The sequence below is a fragment of the Carassius gibelio genome, chromosome B1 (assembly GCF_023724105.1).
Source record: "Carassius gibelio isolate Cgi1373 ecotype wild population from Czech Republic chromosome B1, carGib1.2-hapl.c, whole genome shotgun sequence".
In the NCBI taxonomy this organism is placed as follows: domain Eukaryota; kingdom Metazoa; phylum Chordata; class Actinopteri; order Cypriniformes; family Cyprinidae; genus Carassius; species Carassius gibelio.
Genome location: NC_068396.1, coordinates 29133877 through 29154853, shown reverse-complemented (window position 1 = coordinate 29154853; position 20977 = coordinate 29133877). Strand labels below are relative to the sequence as shown.

Genomic DNA, 20977 nt, shown 5'->3' with positions numbered 1-20977 from the left:
GTGTTTAGTGTCCCAGTTCAGTCAGTTTGCTGCAATGACACAACTCATAAAAAACATATAGTTTTCCTTTATATTAAAAATCCTGATTATTGGCTAAATGTCCCGTCATACATGTAATTACAGTAGTCAATTGGCTCTTAAAATATTTACAATACTGTCAGCGGAATCAAGAACCAGTCCGATTCTGGAACGAGTCGTTTTGAAAGAATCATTCGAAAGATTCGATTCATAATTATGAATGATTCATTCGTGAATCTCACTCACACACATCGTTAGCAGAGGGTGTCCAGAGCGGCTGTGTCACTTGGAAGGAAACATCCTCGTCAGGTTTTTTTTTTTGGGGGGCTCAAGAAAAACCTAGCGACATCCTTACAGTCATTTGGAAGAAATATGCCTGGATTGTTTGCGTTTTAGCGAATCTAGATCAATATTCACGGACTGATGCGGCCATGGCAGGTCTCGGTGTCCGCTTTATCGATACACGCCTGAAACATCTGAAGGATACAAAGTGAAAGATACATTATAATTGAGTTGATCTGATCTCGGCGGACTTCACCAGCGCGCATGCGAGATAACAGTCCTGTGCTCTGGATGATATGCTGATGTGAACCGATATAGGCTGAATGTATGTCCAAGATAATGTGATTTTGTTTTTCCATATCCATTTTTCTGTGACACTATAATCGGCGAGTCAAAAACGGGGACTAATTTTTAAGCAATTTGCCTTTTAAAGTGTTTTTAAACGGTACATTTGGTGGTTAATGAACGGATATCTTCATCTCCAATCAGCTGACCACCTCTGAATTCACTGCATTGGAAGAGATAACCTGGAGTTATCCTTTATTTGCTTAAACAGAAGCTATTCGGAACCCAGATATTTACTCTTGTGTCAAAGGAGCCTGTAAGGATCGTGGTTGAACAGTAACGGCATCTTGGAGATGTCAGGCCGGCCTAGGACCACCTCATTTGCGGAGAGCTGCAAGCCAGTGCCGCAGCCTTCAGCCTTTGGCAACATGAAAGTCAGCAGTAAGTATTCACTCTGTATCTCATATCGGAATATTTCTCTGCCAAACAAGAAATTCCCACTTGGTTATGATCGGGATGGATATGTTTATTATATGCAGTTTGTGAGCATTTGCCATATAATCTTTAACCTAATGTCTGGATCTGTCTTTAACCTGCTGTCTGGATCTCAAGGGATGGGTCAGGTCCTGTCTTTTATTATAAGATCTATCAATGGAAATACATTTGCTGCATTGTGCTCTGAGAAAGCACACTGCCTGGGCATCATTGCACAGCTCAGTAGTTTATTCCGGGGAGGTTGCAGTGCCTAGACCTTTTTTTTTTCAGCAAGATAATTACTGCATTAACATGCACACAAATTGTCAGATTATAATCAGATTTTTAAACATGTAATCATGTAAACACACCCTGATTACAAGTTGACTAAAATTTAAACCATTAAGAAAAATCCATTACTTGAAATGAATTAAACATTTACTGAAATAAAAGAAAAGAAAATATATACAAAAAAAAAATAAAAATATATATATATATATATATATATATATATATATATATATATATATATATATATATATATATATTTTTATTTTTTTTATTATTTCAGCTAGTTGCTGCATTGTTTAATTGGGTGTAGTAAAAATAAACATAAAAATAAAATTTTATAAAAGCTACATAGAGATTATTAAATAACACATGGAAATGACAGAAATGCACAGAAAAATAAATAAAACTTCAACTAAAATAAAATGAAAACAGAAGATACAAAAAATATAAACTAATTCCAAATGTTAATAAACTATAACAGTATCCCAATGATCCTAAACTAACACTGCCCTGATTACCATAACCAGATTAATCAGATATTCCTGGTTATAGAAGTCTGAAAAAGACAGGTGTCACATGTTATATTATTATTATTACGACAGCGTTTACTTTGAATAAATATATGCCAACTGTCTATTACAGATTAAAAAAAATATATATATTGTGTCCAGTTTTGGTAATCACATTTATATGATAAACACGATCATATTCTAATATTCATCAGAAAATTCCTGTATGGACACAAAGGTGTCATTTAAAGGGACAGTTCACCAACAAAATAAAAAAGTAATTTACCATCAAGTTGCTCCAAACCTGTATGAGTTTCTTCCTTCTGTTGAACACAAAGGAAGATATTTGAAAAATGCTGGTGGCCAAACAGTTGACGGTAGCCATTGACATTTTTCCCATACTATGGAAGTCAATGGCTACCGTCAACTGTTTGGTTACCCACATTCTTCAAATATCTTCCTTTGTTTTCAACAGAAGGAAGAAACTCATACAGGTTTGGAGGAAGAGTAAATGCCACATTTGACATGTTTGTGTAAACTATCACTTTAAGAGCTTAATCTGAGACCTTTCAGCTGGTTAGATTCACTGTCCTACCAAGAAAGATGTTCCTTGATGAGCTCAGTGCTTGTTTTAGTGCTCTGAGACCCTTCAGCAGGTATTGATTAATAAGCTATAAATGTCTCGAGGCGTAGCTCACAACTTGATATCTCACATACTTTCTAGCTGGATCATGTCTAGCTGCCTGAGCTGTAAAATTGTCCATTGCCCCTCTTTTAACCCAAGCCCCATGGTTTGATTGACAGGCCTCTCTCCAGAGCCTCAGCCCAGCTGGATCACTCAGTTCCTGCACTAATGATGTGTATCTCACCCCTGTGCTCCTCAGGAAACGAGGATCAGAGGGATGTGTGTGACTCACCTCTGACTCTTCCGTAGATTCACAGTCATCTTAACATTAGATGAGGACATTTGGATTGGCGCTTAACACATCCATGTCTGTCTTATGGTTTTCTACCATAACGGAAACTCAGTGTTTCATTAGATCTATTTGGGATTAGGTTTTGGAGTATACAAGCAGACATGTACAGCTTGTATTTTCCCTCAAACAGTACGTACAGCAAAGTTATTGTGGGAAATAGTTTTTTATTGAAATGTAGTGTACTAAATATATACAATATTGGAATATAAACACATCTAATTAATTCTATCATCAAGTAATTCTTCATTGCAGTGTGTTGAAACATTAGTTCCTCACTTGATATTAGAGGTCAAACGTGAGTTGTGGGAAATGCATGAAGAATTGAACACTTTTATTTCGTAGAGATGCATGAAAATCAGTAAAAGTGACAGAAAAAAAAACATTTGTGATGTTAGAAAGATCTATATTTATTTAATGTGCTGTTTGTAACTGTTTTCACCCAAAAAAATATGAACCAGCACAACTGTTTTTATTTTCAAGATTTGGTAATAATAAATGTTTCTTCAGCAGCAAATCAGTATATTAGAGTGAAAATTCAGCTTTGCATCACAGAAATAAATTACATTATAAACTATATTAAAATGTAAAATACCTATTTTAAACTGTTAAAAAATTATTGTTTTTTTTTTTACAATATTTTTGATTAAATAAATTCAGGCTTGCTTAGCATATAAGAGACTTCTTTCAAAAATCTTAAAACATCTGATCAGTTCAATAGAAACAATAAAAATACATATTATGAAATAGGCATTGTGTTTATTCCAAATGCAGTTTTTTCTTTTAATTGCATGTATGAGAGAGGTTGATCTGATCAGCTGACAGCTAATGACTCCCAGCATCATCTCTACCAGCTGACTCATCTTCCTGTCATAGCAATGCCCAGGCCTGAGGCAGCATGATTCCTCCACAGGGTGCGTCCTAAAGAGGGGCTACACCTGAGCATGTGACACGCTCATTATCATCACACGCCAAATAGTCCAGGTCTAGACATGCTTGTCAGAGAACAGCAGCAGGCCTCTCTTCATAGCTGTGAAATGTAATTTCACAGCTCGTATTAAAGATAATACCATGAACCTGTCCAAGCAAATTAGGGTTTAAACCTATTTAGAGCTATTATAGGCATCCTTAGGGTAGGTGTCTATTTAATGTGTATCAGATGAGCCTGCGAGGGACAGACATTTGTTAAATGGGTCAGTTGGACTGGTGTTGATCATTAATATATTATTGACATTGAAAAATAATGTCTTTTCAGTAAACAAAAAGCTGAAAGAATAATATCTTGGTACCATATTAGTAGGTGTCAGTTGGGAAATACTGGCAGATATTTTAATAATTCACACGATCCTTCGGAAATCATTCATATATGCTGATTTGCTACTCAAGAAGCATTTCTTATAATCGTGTTGTAAATTATGTTGTAATACTGTTATATTTAATATTTAGTAAATCTCAAAATGAGTATTCATTTTAATGCCATAACATGAAAATAATTATTGGCTTATAGGCATCATTCAGGATTTTAATATTAGTGCATCCCTAAGTGCAGCCAATTTAATTATGACATGCATCCTGACTAACATTCATAATAATAAAAACAAATATACAAGGGTTGATATGTAGAAAGTTGGTGTTTGAGTTCTGCAGGGCTAATCATTGGATATTCATAATCAGTTCATCTTTTATTTACGATGGTTTCATTTTCATCTGTTCTTAATATTGTGGATGGCGAGGGATAATCACTTTGTATGTGAGATGATGTGATTAATTCTGAAAAGTCTCTCAGAGCGGAGAAGATTAAGCTAAGCTGCGTCTTATATTAAATGCCTCGGTTTATCTGAATTGCTAAATGACTAGTCGGTTCGCGAGCTGGATGGTGTCAGAGGAGCAGGATGGGAAGATGATCTGGGTAAGTAATGGGCCGTGACTCAATTAAAATTCCACGCTGCATACGTTTGTGAGCCGAGATCTTTATTAGCACATCGAGCGATTGTGTGTGCACACTCACACCCTCTGACTCATCACATTTCCCCGTGCTGAACATGCACTCTGTCTGCACTTTACTCCACGGCTCACCTGACTTGCCAAACACACACACACACACTTATGCTATTTCACTGAAATTGGCTTCGATTCCCTGCAAACATGCAGCTAGACTGTTCAGTGTAATAATGCAGTTTTTGTAATTAATTTCTCGTAATAGAAATATGAATTCACAGTGAGGGAGAAAAAAAATGAGTACTGAGTTTCAAAATCTATTTCTACTTTATAATTGTGGACAGTCCCCATTTTGTCCTCATATTGCCCGTTTTCATGTTGTCGAGCACTTGCTCAGGGGTGTGAAACTGTGATGAGGTGTGAAGCGGATGTGTTTAACTCCAAAAATGAGCTCTGGCGAATAAATGATGCACGCAGGATCTCACGCTAATGAGCATAGTAACAGCTCAAGAGCATGTGACCATGTACAACAGGCCAGTTCATGTTCTATCGCTGTCTCTTTAGGAGATAAAGATGGCAGTAAAGTTACAACAGTGGCCGCGACCCCCGGTCAGGGTCCTGACCGACCTCTGGAGGTCAGCTACACGGACACAAAGGTCATCGGGAACGGCTCGTTTGGGGTGGTTTATCAAGCGAAGCTGTGCAACACCGGAGAGCTGGTGGCCATAAAGAAGGTGCTGCAGGATAAAAGGTTTAAGGTAAGAATTTCTTTATTGCTGGTTTATTATTAAGTCTTAACGAGGCAAGTTTAGCCATCAGCATTATATTGATGTAATTTCTCATGATTTTTTCTTTTTCTCTGCCTATCAATTGTTTCTCATGACAGAATCGTGAGTTACAGATCATGAGGAAGTTGGATCACTGCAACATTGTCCGTTTGCGCTACTTCTTCTACTCCAGTGGAGACAAAGTGAGTGCCACATTTCTTACCTCTGTTTTTTTTTTCTGAGCAGCATCTTGTGCCCTATAGACTAGAAACATGCTGTCCAGTAGTTCCCAGCAAATGCTCAGGGTCGTGGGATATGTACTCCTATAGTGTAACCCCGAAGTGAAGAGCAGTCTGATATCTAACTTTTTAATGAGCTGTGCTTGCGAGGGACTGCAGCAGAGCCTCTTGCTCAGAGCATCAGTGTGAGATACACTATGGATACCAGCAAACTCATACTTGAAAAAATTTCAACCTTTAACTCAAGTGTTTTTATTGAAAAAAAAAGATGTAGAGTAAATTCTAAGATATTACAAGAAATTATATTTCACATAAGGAAACATAAGCCTATTATTTGTATTGCTATATTACAATTATTAGTTTAATATGTTTTTTTTATAAGTATTTGTGGCAAAATTGACATGAAAATGGCATAATAGATGATAACACGGTTTCGGCTGAACTTAAAAAGTCTAAAGTCACCTTTCCACAAATTAAAGCCTACAAAAGTCTTAAATCAGAGCAGAAAGTCTCAAATTCATAGTCATGGAGTTGAATGTTGCATGCACTGCAGAATGGAAAATCTTCCTCAGTGTTTTTGTTTCCCAGTACAAATCTCTAAGCATCAAGGTACATTTACTTGAAAATGAAGTCTTTTGTTTTTACAGAAATTGAGCAAAATGTATTTAATTTATGGTTAAACAATAATAATAAAAAACATCTGTTAAGAAGTATGAATAAAAACTTGTTTTCCCTTTGAATTAGCATTTTAAGAGCCCATTAGCTGGTATTTGTTCTTGTTTTAATCAAAAACTCAGTTTCAATAACATTCTCATAAAACAAGACTTCTTATTTTATGTAGTTTTGCGTCTTTAGGCATTTGCACAGGAAAACAAGACACAAATACAGATGAAAATAAATCATCTGAAACAAATACTTTTTTTTTTTTGCATTGTGATCAGAAGGTACTGTAAAAATGTCCAAAGTAGTTGGGAGCATTTGTTACGTCTTCCTTAAAAAGGTATTAGAAGTCTAAATTTACCTTCATAAAACCTGCAGAAACTCTTAATAAATATGCAATCAATCAATCTTAATAGTGCTGTATCTTTTCATTTCATGCATATATTTAGTGGGGCTGTGTATCATCAGCCAAGCCATGATATGATACGATACGATACGATACATATCCCAATACAGGACTGCACTGAATTTCACCTCAGCAGAATATAGTAAAACAGCTGTTCATAAAACACTGCATACCATAGGGCCATTGCTAACTATTGGAAGAACATGGAGTTGACCTCTGCATTGTGAAGGGCATTCATAACTGTATACAATACATACACTAGAAGACATCTGCTATCCAAACAGGGTGGTATTTTTGTTGTGATCTACAGCTCAGGCTGTTCATGCCCTCCAGCGTTGACCTGTGGATGGGATTTCAGTTAATCCTGCGATAGCCCCGGGGGCAAAACCTGTCACAGCAGTGGCCAGAGACAGCTCAGTAGGAAACTTTTGATTGATGGGAAGCTAAACTGTTAGACCAGCCCTATTTTTACTGTATGACAAGCTCTGGCTCCTGTGCAGCCAGCCAAAGGAACAATGTGTGCGTGTAGAGAGTTCACCGAGTTCAGGTCTATGGGAGTTCAGACTTCTCTTTTAATGGATAATCGGTAAACAGATCACACAAATAGGATCGGAGTCTTGTCAGGATCCTATGACGAGAATGCTATAGCATTACATACACGAGAATAGCTTTTTACAGAGTAAAGTTCTAACTTTACAAGCTACAGACGTCCAAAATCAACCATTTCTTTCTTTTTGAGAAAGAAGAACAAGGTACCACAATGTAACCCAACACTAAGCATGTTCATATAGTTCATGTCAGAGTCAGTCCACTTCAGCCAGGAGGGCCGCATTCATATATAAATATAGATTGCAGCTCATGCTTTAGCTGTGGTTTGGAAAATGATTGGTTGTGAAACTTGAGAATTTTTCTGAGCAAGAGGGTCTGTTTCATCCACATGCTCCTTTGTTTCCCTTCACATTTTGGATTGAGTGAATTCAACTGAAGTGTCACATCAGTCAGAAAAGCAATCAAGAACCTTTCCATGACTAAAGCAGCGTTTAATAAAGTATTTTTTCTCTGTGCTGACTGGGGCCCGAAGTTAGGATTTTCAATATTACTTCCTGGGAAATATAATAAATACATATTTTTAATAATATACATTTATATGTGTATATCTCTATAAATACACTTCCTTTGCTAAGCTTTTTCATGTTCTTGAAAGAAGTCTCTTTGGTTCACCAAGACTGAATTTATTTGGTACAATACAATTAAGTAGATTTGTGAAATAGCATTACAATTTTTAAATATGTTCTACTTTTAATATTGATTTTAATATTTAAGTTATATATTCCTGTGATGCAATGCTGTTGAAGGGATACTATGGCCTGAAACATACTTTACACCAATGTATTAATTCACAACACACATACTGCCTTGGAACACTGAAGTCCTTGTCATATGATCTTTCATTTCAACAAGAAAAGTAATTTGTTCAAAAATTTGGGTCAGTACATGTTTTAAAAAATTAACTTCCAGCAAGGATGCAACTTTATATCTCAATTTTCCCCCCAAAAAATATCATTTGACACTGAAGACTGGAGTAATGATGCTGAAATTTCAGCTTTACCGTCGGAGGAATAAATGACATATTATTATTTTCCATGTATTTAAATAGAACTTACTGACCCAACTCCTTTTTTGAATGGCAGTGTATGCATCACTTTCCTCCTTTTTAAAAAAAATAAAAAATTGGCCTGTTTATTTTACTCTCTGCATTGTTTTTACATAAGTATAAGTATATCTGCAATTTGAAGAAAGTCTAATGCTGATGTAATGAGATATGTTAGCACCACAGTAAGGCAGAAACATGTTATCCTGATGATTTAGCTTGTGTAGAGTATGTTTATGGCTGGTGAAGCGGGTGTCTCTGGCCGTCTCATTGACAGGGCTGTCCTCACCGGTTTAACCCTCCATTCCAGCACGGTGACATAGTGTCTGACCACTGCGACTCCGTCCCGACGGCTCCCCTGGTGTCACAGAAACAGGATCAGTTCAGTTATGTAACCCTGTCCAGACAGAACTCTCACCCGTTTACTCACGTTTGGCAGTGGGGTGGTTGAATCAAAGTTCATGGATATTAGCTATCATGTCACCTTATAGTCAAGAGCAGAAATGCCATCTAGACACAGGAGTATGCAACCACGAGCTGCATTTGCTAAAATGTGCCCAGCTAATGTATCCCACAATGCAATACGGTTGTCTTGACCTTCCAAGCTCTTACTATTTCTTGATACAATATCAGTTTTTTTTTTTTTACACAAGCATGGATTTAAAGTAAAAAAAAGAACAATATATCTGTTTCTGATATTCTGACTTTTAAACATCAGTAATTTCAAAATATACAAATGATATGCAAATAAAGAAAACTTATTCATCATATTTCATTCAGTCATATTTCTCCCTAAATTCAAAAAAGAGGAAATGGTAATAAACATAAACACACATATACAGTATATATATATATATATATATATATATATATATATATATAAATAGATATATAATATATAAATTTAAAACAATTATTTTTATGCATATTTCAGCTATGTATTTTCATGCTGCATCATGAGGTCATGTGGAAACAGCATAACATACTACCATTTTTTTGGCAGATGTTACAATATCATGTATTTTAGCATAGTTTAAATGCTATATTGACCAATTAGCATCAATAACATAATGTCTCTCTCTCAAAATGTGTAAAACTCTTGTCTTCTCTCATTGCCAATGTAAAGGCATCAGCATGGAACCTTGACACTAATATTTGTCATTTAGCAGCCTCTTTTATCTGAGGAGATGTATCTAAGCCAATCACAGCATGACTCAGAAACCACTCAGCCAATCGCAGGACAATCACAGAGCCGCTGTCACTGTTGTGAGGCAGGAGTTGGCTCAGTGCCTTTGGCAGGCTAATTTAGATACATTAAGAAGTTTATGTCTCTGGGAGGCAACACACAGAGAGAGAAATAAAGACTGTTGTGTGACTCGTGTGTTGAGTTTCAGACCCCCTTTTCCTCTTGAAAGACCACCGCTGACATGTTCTGGTTATCCACATGGTTCAGTGAATATAGGAATGAAATAAACACTCTGGTTTATGGGCGGAGGAGACAGTATGACCAAAATCCCAAAACATTTAAGTTGCAGAAACTGTTAAATGCATGCACCAACTTAAATAATAAAATACACTTACCGGTTGTGGTCCATAAACAACGCCTTCTCCAGACAAAGAGGGAACTGCTCCATCTTTCAAGAATAATCTTTGTGCGAATCCGGCATTAAACTGATTGAGATTGAGGAAGCTATCCTCAGCAAAATGTGCTGCACATAGTTTTACATGTTTAAACATAAATTGTAACCATCGATCTCTAAGTACAGCATCCCTGGGAAGCCCAAACAAAGATGATTGGACACCGAGATGAAAATAACAGCGTTTCGACGACATGGTGACAAACACAAACACAGCTCTTCCTCTTCTCCGTCGGAGTGCAACAAGACCACGCCCCCTTTTTTGTGTACTCATGGGGCGGAGGTTAGTCAAAAAACAGTTCTAGTGATGTCATTACTACAGGAACTAGAGGGATGTAGTCCATCTGTCCGGGTTGTTCGTTGTAGGCGAATTCTGTTCAATAAAATATCTCGCTTGGCATTGAACTTTGAGCTTTAGAATTTTACAGATATTATTTATACTCTAACAACAACATTACACACTAACTAAAGTTTAAAACATGGGATCACGAAGAACGGGACCTTTAAAATAACTGTATTCTGGCTGAATACATTAGAATTAATTTACGTGATATAAGAGTGAGTTTGATGAATAGAAAGTTCAAAAGAACATCGCTGATTAAAATGGTGTCCAATTTAAAAGTCTTCGCTGTCACTTTTGACCAATTAAATATGCCACTGAAGAAAAAAAGGAATATTTATTTAAAAAGAAACAAATTACTGACCCCAAACGTTTGAGCAATAGTGTATATCACTGTAATGGTATGTTGTATTAAAATTAAACTACAAATAACTTGTATATTATGTAACCAATGCTTATTTATATTTGAATAATCTATAATAGAATAAGTCATTCTGTTGCAGTATAAAGCAAATAAAAACACACATCCATATCATATTTTTCTTAGGGCCGGGACTTTAACGCGTTAATTGAGATTAATTAATTACACAAAAAATAACGCGTTAACTAAGATTAATTAATTACAGAAAAAAAATTCCCGCATTTTTAATAACTTATTTTTGCAACGCGGAACGTTTCTCACTGGATGAGTTTCGGCGGACCGATTATACTGAAGCACCAACTAGCGTTCGCATATCACTGCAGCACATTGAGCCTCAAGTATCACCTCAACGCAAAACATATAGCAGCTAGCGTGGACTTTACACTTTATGTTGAACTATGTATTATTTTGTTGGTGCAACAGTTTATGTTGAACTCTTTATTGTTTTGGCCAAGGTTGTTGAGAGTTGGACTTAGTATGTTATGGCCTCTGAAGCAACAGAGAGATGTTTTCTAATAGTCAGGGTTTCCAATGTTCTGAATGGAATTGACAGTATTGTGCTTTACTTAAAAAACACTTTACAGAAGGTTCCAGCACCTATAAGCTTCCTGAATTTCTGAAATGTACTATTTCTAAATTGTTTCTAAATATGCTATTGCTACACTTCATGGCAAAAATTGCACTGGTCTGCTAGACTTGGTTGAACAAAAATAAACAATATTTTGTTGCTTAAGCTTATGTATTCAGTCATTATTTAATGGTATACTATAAATGCATGTGAAAAAAAATTACTTCTCACTGTTCTCAGGTCAAATATTTATATGCGATTAAAATGCGATTAATTTTTTAATCGAGTCCCGGCCCTAATTTTTCTGATTATTATTATTTTCTCACCCTCATGTTATTCATGTCAAAAGAACATGGGAACCAAAATAAGTTCTTCCTTTCTGTTTCTTGTCGACACAGTGGAAGTCATTGGGAATCAGAAGCTATTTAGTAACCAACATTCTTCAAAATATCTTCAGTGTTCTGCAAATGAAAGAACATTTTTGTGTGGACTATCCCTTAAAGATGTTTTCCTTTCATCCCTCACCTGTCTTCTTCTTCCCACCCACAGAAGGATGAGGTGTATCTGAATTTGGTGATGGACTACGTGCCTGAAAACGTGTACCGGGTGGCCAGACACTACAGCAAAGCCAAGCAGAATCTGCCCATGGTCTATGTCAAGGTAACCTCTGACATTATTCACTGAACATGTGTGATTTTGTTTGTTACTTAGTGAAACCACTCAACTAATAGCATGGATTTTATGGTGTAACGTTCTAGTGTAGATATACTGGCTGGATGTATGACTTTGATCCATTTCTGATCTTTACGGTGGAATATTTAGCTAATTCTGCTGTATCAAAGTCACTGTTTATGTGTTTTCAGCTATACATGTACCAGCTGTTCCGCAGCTTGGCGTACATCCACTCGTATGGGATCTGCCATCGAGACATCAAGCCGCAGAACCTCCTGCTCGACCCAGAGACAGCTGTACTCAAACTCTGTGACTTTGGAAGGTGAGGCGGGGAAATTGGGTGCTGTCTTCCGTATAACATCTGCTGGAATGTTACCAGCACTTGTTCATTTCAAGATCTTGAGTAAAACAATGTTGAAATGTTGCCTGGAGTTCTGTATTGATGCTTATAAATCTCTAAAACCTTTTGTTGATTGACATAAAGAAAATTGAGTAAACACTGACTACCATTCAAAAGTTTTGGGTTAGTAAAAAAAAAGAAAGAAAATGAATACCTTTATTCTCTAAGGAGACATTAAATTGATCAAAAATGACAGAAAATACCTTGTTAGAGAAGATTAATATTTCATGTATAGGTTCTGTATCACAGTTTTCACAAAATATGAAGCAGCATTGTTTTCCACATTGATAATAATAAGAAATGTTTCTTGAGCACAAATCAGGGATTTAGAATGATTTCTGAAGGATCATGTGACACTGAAGGCTGGAGTAATGATGCTGAAAATGTAGCTTTGATATCACAGGAATTAATTTGGTTTTAAAATATGTTAAAATTCAAAACCGTTATTGTAAATTGGAAAAATATTTCACAATATTACTGATTTACTTAATTGTTGATCAAATAAATGCAGCCATAGTGAGCATAAGATACTTTTATTTTTTAAGTCTTACCAATCCCAAACTTAAAAAATGCTGTGCATGTTTGTGTTTCTTTACAAATTGATAATTTGGAGTGAATACTGAAATAAAAGCATGCAACAAGTATATCATACACAAGATGTCAACTTAAAAGCATCCCAGGATGCACTTCAGTGGAGAGAATAAGGACTTTGTGCTTCTGGCATGTGAATAGAGGCAATATAAAAACACAGAAAGACGTTACTTGTGTGATGTGGTGGCTTTACTGGAAAACGTCCTCTGGCAATTTTCCAGAAACTGAACAAGTCTCTTGTGAAAGTGACTATTTCATGGATCAAATCCCATCATCAGACACATTTAGCTTTCTGGTCTAAATCTGTGGCTGTCTTTTTTTGATTAAACTGCTTTAAACTTCTTGAAGTTTTTTTTTTAAAGATTTGTTCCTCTGTAACAAACATTTGGATGTAGTCAGTGTTTGGCGATAATGATCATGATTATTGTTCTTGTGATGATAGTGTGTCCAACGATGATGGCTGTTTTAATGTAAATGACATTTCTGGTTCTGTCTAATTCTCTCTGTCTGTGTCTCGGTCTGTTTCTTTCTGTCTCCTGCAGTGCTAAGCAGCTGGCGCGTGGTGAGCCTAATGTTTCCTACATCTGCTCGCGCTACTACAGAGCCCCTGAGCTCATTTTCGGAGCCACAGACTATACTTCCAGCATAGGTAATCTAATGCTCTTTTTATTCTAAAACGTTTTAAACTCCACCACCAGCATTGGCGTGCTAATGCTAACTCTTTTATCAAAAAGATTCAGTATCATACAAAATCCTGTCCTGTTGTAGTTTGCAGTCATAATATAAACAGGACTTAATTCAGATAATATACAATAGATCATTTTATCTTGAGTGTTACATTTAGTTAATCATTGCGTTTGTGCTATGGTGTCAAAAATATGTATTTGTGATTTCTTATGATTTTTTGAAAGTCAATTATTTTCACCAATATTGCATTTATTTGATCCAAAATAAAGTAAAATACTAATAAAGTATTCTTGCCATTTAAAGTAACTGTTACTATTTGAATATGTTTTAAAATGTAATTTATTCTTATTTTTGCAAAACTGAATTATCAGAAGCCTCTAGAAACTGAGATGCATTTTTCTTTAGGGTTCATTTAAAAAAAAAAATTCACAGTTAAAACTACATGCATCAACAATCCATATTGCAGTAATTTCTAAATGCTTGAATGAATCACGAAGCTGTTGTGTAATGCTAAAAGAGCTTAAAAACAACACTGAGACATGCTAATGACGTGATCGAATACATTTGTGCTGCTAATCTTTGTTGTCAGATGAGTGAGTGCTGTGTTTGTTTTCATACAGACATTTGGTCGGCGGGATGTGTACTGGCCGAGCTGCTTCTTGGACAGCCGATCTTTCCTGGAGACAGTGGTGTCGATCAGCTCGTTGAAATCATCAAGGTATGGAAGTATATGTGTGTTGCATGACTTTCATAAATAATAATAAAAATGAGCTTCAACTTTTCTGTTTGCTGAAGTGTCTGAAGTGTAGTATTAATATTAAAAGTATTTCTAGTGTTACAACGAACCAACGAACAACAACATTTATTCTGAGCATGCACTTCAGGAGTTGCAATGCACTTTAAAGTACAAAGGTTTTAATCTTTTTATAGTTCATCAATTGAGTGATTCCAACTACACTGTTCCTCTGTTTACAGTTGTTGTAATAGTGGTGGTGTGTGGACTATATATTTTAATAGCAACAGAATAAGAGAACTTGTTTCCTCCAGGTGCTGGGAACTCCTACACGAGAGCAGATCCGGGAGATGAACCCAAATTACACTGAATTCAAGTTTCCACAGATAAAGGCACACCCGTGGACTAAGGTTAGCATGAGCGTTTCCATGTGTTTCAAGCTTTTTTATCACTTTAATTCTAGACTGTGATTCTGGTCTTTACAACCATCTTACTCAGACACATTTTATCTAATGAGTCTGAGTTTTTCTGTCAACACAGATGCAGTTTAATTGTTTAAAGTAGAATACAAATTTATTTCCGAAAAAAAAAAAAAAGCATTTTGTACAGTCAAAAGTTGAAATCATTATACAGAAGTTTGTATAAAGTCCTGTGTTGTTGTCGTCCATATGTTAGGTTTTCCGGCCCCGGACCCCTCCGGAGGCGATAGCTCTGTGTTCCCGATTGTTGGAGTACACGCCTACGGCCCGATTCACTCCTCTGGAGGCCTGCGCTCACACTTTCTTCGACGAGCTCCGTGAGCCCAACCTCAAGCTCCCGAATGGAAGAGAGCGGCCTGTGCTGTTTAATTTCACTACACAGGGTATGCTGCACACAAATGATGACGATTGATTTAATCTTTTTGATGTATTGTAACAAGTATTAACTGATTAGCAAATGTACACCATCATTCAAATATTTGGGGTCGGTAATAGTTTTAAAACGTTTTTGAAAGTCTCTTACGAAGACTGCAGCAGCGCTCACATGAAGTGCTCACGACTTTCTGATGATGGAAGTTTCTGATGATAGCATGTGAAGACACCAGAGAAGTGCTCTTGCTCGGCACAGTGGAGTGCGTTGTTTTGCGATCACACTAGTCAAATGAACCAGACTTTGGGGTCAAAAGCACTCGGGCACGGTTAAGATTGCCTAGTGTGAGTACACCTGTTATCTCCCGCATCACCGCAGACACCAGTGTCTCGCCCATCAAGTGCTGTCCTGCACCGCACGCTGTTGATTTGGGTTCCACGATCATGCAGGTCTCTACTCGGAAAGTGCCAGAATGCTATGATGAAGGCTCTGGACTCCGAGCATACCATATTTTCCGGACTATAAGTCACACTTTTTTTCATAGTTTGGCTGGTCCTGCGACTGCACCGAGAGAAATTAACCAAGAGAAAACATTACCGTCTACAGCCGCGAGAGGGCTTTCTATGCTGCTCAATGCTCCTGTAGCCTAAACTGAAAACATAGAGCGCCCTCTCTTGGCTGTAGACAGTAATGTTTTCTCTTGGTTCTTGGTTCTAAATAAATGCGACTTATAGTCCAGTGCAACTTATATATGTTTTTTTCCTCGTCATGACGTATTTTTGGACTGATGCGACTTATACTCAGGTGCGAGTTATAGTCTGAAAAATACGGGAACTTGTTTTTCTAAAACAAACTATGAAATATTTTTTATAAAAACGTTAGTGCCCTGGCAGTGGCAAATAGCTTTGGTTTTTAATTAAATTAGATTACATTAATGTTATAATTTGAGATTTACAAGAAATATTTTAACTGCTACAGTGCTACTATGTAAAAGGAATACTGCTGTACTGCTGTTTGTTTAAAGTGTTTGAAAACCAAATGTTATTGCACTTTTGTCCATATTGCAGTATTTTTTAATTGTAAAAGGGCACAATACAGTACTTTTTTAATAATTATGGAATTTTGTGCATGACAATGTGATTTTTCGCAGAAAATCATTTGATCAATTGCAATAAAAAAATGTAATTGTTGCCCAGCACTAGTAGTTTTTGATTCGTAATATGAATTACTATACTATTGGACAACTTTAAAGGCGATTTTCTCGATATTTAGATCTTTGTTTGTTTTTTGTTTTTTTTGCATCCTCAGATTCCCGATTTTCAAATAGTTGTATTTTAGCCAAATATTGTCCAATCCTATCAATCCATATGTCAAAAAGTCTCAATTTCAGAAAATTTACCCTAATTACTGGTTTTGTCATCCAGGGTCATAAAAAACTCAAGAAAAAAAATCTTACTGTTTTTTTGTTAAAACTGAATTTTTCAATTTTTTTGATGAATAAAAAAAATTAAGAAGAGAATTGATAGTAGTAAAAATATTTTGTAACATTGTTTTGTAACATTTGTAACATTTCTTGTCACTGACCCCAAACTTTTTTTTTTAATGTTAGTGTAAATGTTTTTTCACGTGCATAATTCTGTCTTTTGCACTAATATCCATTGCATTTAATCATCAGAGTTGTCCAGTAACCCCTCGCTGGCCTCTGTACTCATTCCTGCACATGCTCAGAACCAGGTGGAAAACTCTTCCCAGTCTAACTTGGCTGCAACAGGTCGGTTTTTCACTTTTGCCCTCTCACAAACCCCAAGACTGTCCTCACCTCCTTTTTTTAAACCTTCTCTTACTGTTCCAGGTGCCAACAGTGGCGATCGTGGTCCGAACACCAACGCTGCCTCTGCCGTCCCTAATCCTTCAACTTGAACCCCATCCACCCATCAATGGACCACTTTTACGCTGCTGCTTATTAGCCACGCCCACTCCCCAGGGTCAATGGCGTGGCTAAAACTAACCGAAAAGCTCATGTTATGATGGATGCACCAAACCAAGCCTTCCCCAGTCATTGTCTTTGGTTTTATTATTATTATTTTTTATTTATTGCTCTAAAGGATGAATCGTGGGCTCTGAAACACCGCCCCAGGATTATCTGCGGTGATGTTTGACAGTTATCTCTCTTTTTCTCTATATATACACTCATAGAAACTGTTACACATACAAATAAGTTTTCATATGTCTACTTTGACATTTTTTAAAGGGAAATCTGTATGCTGTAGCCGCTTCTTCTTTTATAATTGTCTCGGGCCCCTTCCTTGCCATCTGTGCATAGAGACAAAGACTTTATGAGCTGACACAGACGGCACAGTTGGGATACAAGAAAGCTGGTTTCTGATTGGTCGATACAACCAAATCCTGAATGGCATGGACTGATTTCCAGGGCTTGTGTACATTCTGTAGATTATGTGAAATATATGCTAATGACTTTTGCCTTTTCCCTCAGTATTGGGCAGATGTGTTGTATGCTTAAGCTGTATGCCGCTGTGTACCTCTTTGTTTTCTGCCACTTTAGAAAGAGTGGCATTATCCATTCGTTTCCTGCTCGTCTTCCTCTTTCCCATTGTATACGACTTCACTGAACTCTACAGACACGTTATATTGGATCATTTTCTGTGAGTGAGAGTGTCTGTGTGGGTGCATGCTGTACGTCTTATGTCTATAAATACTGTATGCTGATTAGTGAGCTAAATGAATTAAGCACGAAATTAAGGAAAACGATAATCGGGACCTTAAAGGAATAGTTCACCCAAAAATGAAAATTCTGTCATTAATCACTCACCCTCTTCAGAAGACAAATTAAGATATTTTTGGATGAAATCCAAGAGCTTTCTGACCCCCCATACACAGCAACACAACTGCAATATTCCCAGGTCCAGAAACATAGCAAGGACATCGGTAAAATAGTCCATGTAACATCAGTGACTCAATATCAATATTGTAAAGCAACGAGAATGCTTGTTTTGTGCAAAGAAAACTAAAATAACGACTTTATTCAACAAGTCTTCTCTTCCGCATCATGTCTGCAGCAGTGAGCTGCCACTGTGGAAAGAGTATCTCGAAACATGTGTTTACTTTAGCTTCAAGTAACCAACACATGCCATGGCGCTGCTGCTTACGTTAACGCAAAAATGCATTGTGTACATGAAACCGAAGCAACTGTTTGTGTCGTGATATACTCTACTCAATGGAGGCACACCGGTGCAGATGGGATGGGAATTGTTGAATAGTTGTTGTTTTCTTTGCGCACAAAGCATTTTCTCATAGCTTCGTAAAATCATGGTTGAACCGCTGATGTCATATTTACTCTTTTACCAATGTCCTTGCTATGTTTCTGAACCTGGGAACATTGCAAGTTGTGTTGCTGTCTATGGAGGGCAAGAAAGCTCTGGGATTTCATCAACAATATCTTATTTTATGTTTCGAAGTTGGAACAACACGAGGATGGGTAATTAATGACCGAATTTTTATTTTTTGAGTGAACTATCCCTTTAAATAGGAACATGAACAGGTTTCTGCACCGCAGATTCTAGCCTAAAGAAAGATGTTGGGTTTAGTTCTCAAATTCACGTCATTGGTGTTAGAACTCAGCAGGAGTTAGCAGCTGAAAGTGGTCTGAAACCCTTAACCATCTGGACTGCTTTGCAGGGAAATTGACACTAATGATGAGGCGGAAGAAGATTAGATGGCAACACTTTCTCTGCAGTACATTCGCTTCCATTTCTTGTTGTTTTTCTTCCTCTCGTTCTCTTTAGTGTCCCCTAGTGTTCGTGGAAGTGCACAACCGAGGCTGTTGTATCTTGTTCCACCGAATTAGTACAGTCACTTCAGACTGTTTATGTCTCTACCAAAAGTGTTGTTGAAAGAATTTCCATCTGTTTTGTCGCACAGTTAAACTCCCATATGTGAAAATAAGCATCGTTTGCTCACACTCAAGTTGTTCCAAACTCATGACTTTCTTTCTTCCATGAATCTTAGAAAAAAATGTTAAATTATCTTTTATATACAGTGGGGGGAAAAACACTTGCGTGCTATATTGAAGTTTATATTCAAGACATACTTGTATCTTATGGGAGGAAAACAGAAATTAAGTTAACTATTAATTATTCATTTCTAACTCTCAAATACTGTGTTGTGATCAAATTTGAATACACTTAGCATCACTGAAATTAAACCTAATATCTCCAACCACTTTCACTGTATGGAAACGATTAATATCAGTACAATTATTATTTAAAAAAAAAAAAAAAATGAAAGAAAAAGTACAGGTTTGCAACAATATGAAGGAGAGTAAATGATGGTCATGATCATTCTTGGGTTAACTGTCCCTTTAATGTTGTTGTTTTGAACTTGTTTTTAAATAATCCAATAATGATGATACAGTATGAAGCTGCTCCATCGCTCTCAGTATAGTATGTACTGAAATGATAATTTGACTAAACAATGTATGCTTGGCAAAGGGAACTTAAACTAAACTCTTGTTCAGGTCAGTTCACTTTCATAGCAGGCAAAATAGATTTACAGTGTTTTTTTTCTTTCTTTCTTTTTTCTTTTCTTTTTTATACTTTTAACTTAATGTTTCAGAAGCACTTCCTATTAATCCTCTTGTTGGTGGAATTTATTGTACGTTCTTTTAACAGTTATGGAAAATCACATTTACAGGGTTTTTTAAATCATTAGTTTTTTATGATTATTTCTAATATGTGAGAATACAGTGTCTTTGTATCTACAGTATTATTTTGGAATAATATCTTTTTGATTTGTGTTTGGGCTTTTGTAAAATACTTTCAGCAGCACTTAAAGGAAGTGATGTCATGTAGCGCGACAACCTTTTTCATAAGTTTTATTCAAATGTGTTTTTAAGTACATCCTTGCTAATAAAGCCAGTGCTGTTGTTCACGGTTTCCTCAGCATGTAAAGTATCACATTTCTCAGTGACTCTATTTGAGACGAATATGAGGTGAAAGGGGAAATGGAGAAATATACAAACGTGACTGCTGGTTGCCATGAGAGTTAAACAGCCAACATGAAACAGCTGTTATTTTATTTTATTTTCCTTTACGTGACAGTATGTTGTATGTTATACTGATGTGTGTTCTGTCTCTTGTGTGTTCTGGTTCAGAGCAGTCACCTGATACTGTACTGCATTGAATAAAGTGTAGGATAGCCTCACTCCATACATTGCTTCTTCTCTCTTCATCACTGAATGCCTGGGGGATGTTTTCTCCCCTCACACCTTTAAGTCAGGAAACTGTATGAATTAGTCAAAGATTTAACTCCTATAATGTTCCGGACCTGTATGAATGTCTTATATATATAGGACACAGAAGATATTTGAACATTGGAAGAGATATGGACAAAAAAGCAACATTCTTCATTCTTGAGACATTCTTCAGCTTCACAGAAGAATGAGAGTCACACAGGTTTGGAACAACCCAAGTCATTTTTTTTTTTTTTTTTTTGTGTAAACCAGTTTTTTTTATTACATTACATTCTTGAATCATATATGTCTCTTTCATCAGTTGTGAACAACAATG

The 20977-nt window shown here is 36.4% G+C and overlaps 1 protein-coding gene across 1 annotated transcript; it reads left to right on the top strand.

Moving 5' to 3' along the window:
• The first annotated feature begins 259 nt into the window (after window positions 1-259).
• Window positions 260-20617, top strand: LOC127949092 (glycogen synthase kinase-3 beta-like). Its single transcript, XM_052546032.1, has 12 exons — window positions 260-625; window positions 896-1026; window positions 5336-5529; window positions 5658-5741; window positions 12010-12120; window positions 12324-12454; window positions 13666-13772; window positions 14431-14528; window positions 14858-14953; window positions 15219-15405; window positions 17068-17163; window positions 17245-20617. The coding sequence occupies exons 2-12, from the start codon at window positions 939-941 to the stop codon at window positions 17310-17312; spliced, it is 1260 nt and encodes a 419-aa protein (XP_052401992.1). The 5' UTR covers window positions 260-625; window positions 896-938; the 3' UTR covers window positions 17313-20617.
• The last annotated feature ends 360 nt before the right edge of the window (window positions 20618-20977 follow it).

Coding starts and splice junctions, on each gene's coding strand:
- LOC127949092 (XM_052546032.1), top strand. CDS start 939: ATGTCAGGCCGGCCTAGGACCACCTCATTTGCGGAGAGCTGCAAGCCA. Junction 1,027..5,335: donor TGGCAACATGAAAGTCAGCA/GTAAGTATTCAC, acceptor CTGTCTCTTTAG/GAGATAAAGATGGCAGTAAA. Junction 17,164..17,244: donor GTCTAACTTGGCTGCAACAG/GTCGGTTTTTCA, acceptor TTACTGTTCCAG/GTGCCAACAGTGGCGATCGT.